Source organism: Oncorhynchus masou, chromosome 20, assembly GCF_036934945.1.
Source record: "Oncorhynchus masou masou isolate Uvic2021 chromosome 20, UVic_Omas_1.1, whole genome shotgun sequence".
In the NCBI taxonomy this organism is placed as follows: Eukaryota; Metazoa; Chordata; class Actinopteri; order Salmoniformes; family Salmonidae; genus Oncorhynchus; species Oncorhynchus masou.
Window position 1 is genome coordinate 4650502 of NC_088231.1, and position 3820 is coordinate 4654321.

At 40.7% G+C, this 3820-nt stretch overlaps 1 protein-coding gene across 1 annotated transcript in view; it reads left to right on the forward strand.

Moving 5' to 3' along the window:
* The window catches only part of LOC135506453 (uncharacterized), a 9258-nt gene extending 5788 nt beyond the window's left edge, over nucleotides 1-3470 (forward strand). Inside the window, exons 3-6 of the mRNA XM_064925837.1 lie at nucleotides 733-1011; nucleotides 1153-1269; nucleotides 1694-1764; nucleotides 2655-3470. Of these exons, the coding sequence (XP_064781909.1) occupies nucleotides 733-1011; nucleotides 1153-1269; nucleotides 1694-1764; nucleotides 2655-2771 (584 nt within the window). The 3' untranslated portion in view covers nucleotides 2772-3470. The remainder of the gene's footprint in view (nucleotides 1-732; nucleotides 1012-1152; nucleotides 1270-1693; nucleotides 1765-2654) is intronic.
* Nucleotides 3471-3820: the final 350 nt, after the last annotated feature.

Here is a 3820-nt window from a genome sequence, read left to right on the forward strand (position 1 = left end):
CTCCACAGTACTCTGTGCAGCCCAGCATTCAGCTCAGCCTGAGGCTTCCCAGGTGAAAGGCCTTGTGGGAAAGATACACTGTTTTCCTGTGATGGTGTTGAAGTCCGGCAATTTACTTTATGGAGACCGTGGCAATATTGTACGGTGTACCTGGTAAACAAACTTCTACCAACCTTGAGAAGAGATTTAAAAACCGCCTTCACTGGAACAATGTCACTGGATTCTTCACTTTGACAGATCTACAAATAGACGATTCTGGGGTTTATACTGTGGAGAATATAGATGAAGGGAAGACAACACATAATTTCTGCTGACTGTGTACTGTAAGTGTGTGTGTGTGCTGTAAATGACAAAATCATAAAAGCTGCAATGAGCAGTAGAAACAATACTGAAGCTGTCACTTTATTGGTACGGTAAAAAGCTGAGGGATGTTTCTGGAGAAATGTAACCACTCTCAAATTCATAGACAGAGCAATGGATGCAAGGACTGATCAGCCATTCTATAAAGATTGTAGTTTATAGTTATATAGTGTTTGTTTTACAATGTCTTTGTTTACAAACACCAGAGTAAAACAAGCTTATGGGTTCTCTGATTGGGACTAAGGTCAAGAGGCAATTTTAAATATACTTCAAGAATCAATGAGTCCAAAAATGAATGTACCAACTGCTCTTTGCCACTTTAAAGATAAGATCCATTTCACTAATTCACATTTTTCATTATTTGTCTTCCAGATGTTCTGTCCAAACCTCAGGTGACGGTCCATGATAACATCTCCTGTAGCGTGGTGTGTTCTGTGGAGAACGGGAGAGAGGTGACCCTGTCCTGGTATAAAGGAGGGAAGATACTCAACCAGACCAGCAGCACTGACCACAACATCACCCTCTCTATACCTCTCAAGGTGGATGAACAGAACAGAGATTCTTACAGATGTGAGGCTGCCAACCCAGTCAGCAAGGAGACAGCTGTTGTTCCACATTCCTGTATAGAGAGTGATCCCTTCAAGGTGACAGGTAAACACATGTACAGTAGCAATGTTACATTGCAGATATCCAGACAATACCAACTTCTATATGAAACAATAAGTATGGTAGAGCTCATTTTATGAAACGCAATGTTTTAATTAAAATATAGTTGCCATCTTTTTCATTTAGATGGTGATGAGAGGACTCAGGGTCGTCTTATTATTGCTGTAATCTGCATTTTGGTTGCCTCAGGACTTGGTCTTGCAATATATCTTAAGAAGAGGAGAAACGGACACTCACATGCAGGTATTTAGCTTTTAATGGGGTGAGGTCATTCTCCTTGTCAAAGTCAAAACATCTTGTGCACAAACCCTTTTTGAATTATCATGGATAGTGTTTTGGAAAAGGTAAGAAATGTTTGCCTGAACAACGGATGCAGGTCAAATGAAGTGGCGTATCTTCCACACTTCCTCTGCTTGGTCAGACAGTTGCATTGTCTCAGACCACTTCTCTAAATGTTGAAAAAGCAGAAGGCACACACACACAAGCACACTCTGACAATATTTACTTCCTAGCTTCTCTGGTGCCAAACAGACCTCAGACACAGGATTCCATAGTAACATGATTCTTTAGTGTTTTCAGAACCTGTCTTGAGGATGAGCATTTGTGCATTTATGTCAGTAACTCCCACCCACACTGTATATTTAATTTACTTTATTTGCCTTTATAGATTCACCTGAAAGAGAGCAAGATGACATTCAGTATGCAGAGATAACTCACATTAAACCAGCAGAAAACCAGGTTAGTAATAATTATACAGGCTGATTAACATAGGAGGTGTAATAGAGCTGCTTTTGCAGCCCTCATGTCTACAACTGTTGGCTTTATCTCTGTGTCAGTGGGTTCATGTGGTATTGAGTTGCACAGACCACCTGAGTTTGATAACCGGCCTGATGTCATTGCAACCAGTTTTGCCCAAATGAAATGTTTGGGTTGCACAATGAGACGCCACACTGCATATTGCACATACAGTACCAGTCAAAAGTTTGGACACACCTACCCATTCAACTTTTCTCACAACTGCAGACCACATGTAACCATACCAACCAGGACCTCCACATCCGGCTTCTTCACCTGTGGGACGTCTGGGGGGGGGGGGGGCTTTTCCTGTCTGTAAAAAAGCCCTTTTGTGGGGAAAAATTCATTCTGATTGTCTGGGCCTGGCTCCCACGTGGGTGGACCTATGCCTTCCCTGGCCCACCAATTGATGCGCCCTTGCCCAGTCATGTCAAATCCATAGATTAGAGTGTAATGAATTTAAATTGACTGTCCTTTAATGAACTGTAATTCAGTAAAATCTTTGAAGTTGTTGCATTTATATTTTTGTTCAGTATAGCGATGGCTTTGATCTTCCCATGTCTTTTACAGTATTTGCCAAGTCGGTGGACTTCAGCTTGGCTTCATGGTTCCTCCCACTAGATTTAGGAATGGTTCTAGATGTGTTGACTGAGTTAATTACTGCAGAACAATGAGCATAGACAAGAGAGCATCAGACTTCTATTGTTTCCTTCCTCTGGTGCAAAGTATCTAATAACGTAACATATGATCGGTTTTACTTTTTTGTCGCTTTCCTACACCCCCCTCTTTCCTTGTCCCTCTCAATCCTTTCTTCCCTCCCTCTCCCATTCTAGGAGGAGGGAACAGGTATACAAGGACTGGAGTCACTTAGAGACAACCCTAACCTGACAGTTTATGATAAACTCCAGTTACATCGCATGGCTGCCAGCGAGGATGTTGACACTGCATGAAGGTTCTGAGAGATTGACATGGTAATTCACATCCAAGAGAAGGTGTAACATCATAAAGTGGACGTTGAGACAGAATTATAGTAAATATTAGATTAGGAAACCTAATGGAGTCACAGTTGTTAATGGAGAAAATTCCCATTGAACCATTGCGCTCAGATTTCCTGTGTTGGTCATTCTCACATTCTTTTGTTGAATTGGGGCCTCGATGAGATGAATGGATACAGACAAATTCAATAGCTATGCCTAGGGTTATTAGTAGGGTGATCCCTATTTTCAAGTGCCCATTGTCCCAATGTATTCGTTAAAACAAATGGAACCTCTTAATACAATTCACTAGTGTGTTTGATATGCCATTACTGGGCCAAAGCTTCTTTTCAGTATTGTCTGTTCTGTTGTTTAACATGTAGGGGAGGGTTACAATCTCGCCCTCCTGCAGACACTCCTTCTATTAGACCATTTTGTGCTCCACCTACATTAGCCAGGATACAGAATATAACTGTGATAAAATACCAAATCTACTGATACCATAGTGAATTGTTGCACTGGAGGCTTTCATTTTCATAGTAACCGAGTAGTTACCAATACTGAATATTAAGATAATATACTTCACAATTATAAAATGAGCTTATGACTTATTCAAACGGGTAAAGATTTGTTTACTGATCTTCAATATATTAAGGCAGACTTACAGCGGGGCAAAAAAGTATTTAGTCAGCCACCAAATGTGCATGTTCTCCCACTTAAAAAGATGAGAGAGGCCTGTAATTTTCATCACACTTCAACTATGACAGACAAAATGAGAGAAAAACATCCAGAAAATCACTTTGTAGGATTTTTAATGAATTTATTTGCAAATTATGGTGGAAATAAGTATTTGGTCACCAACAAACAAGCAAGATTTCTGGCTCTCACAGACCTGTAACTTCTTCTTTAAGAGGCTCCCCTGTCCTCCACTCGTTACCTGTATTAATGGCACCTGTTTTAACTTATCAGTATAAAAGACCTGTCCACAACCTCAAACAGTCACACTCCAAACTCCACTATGGCCA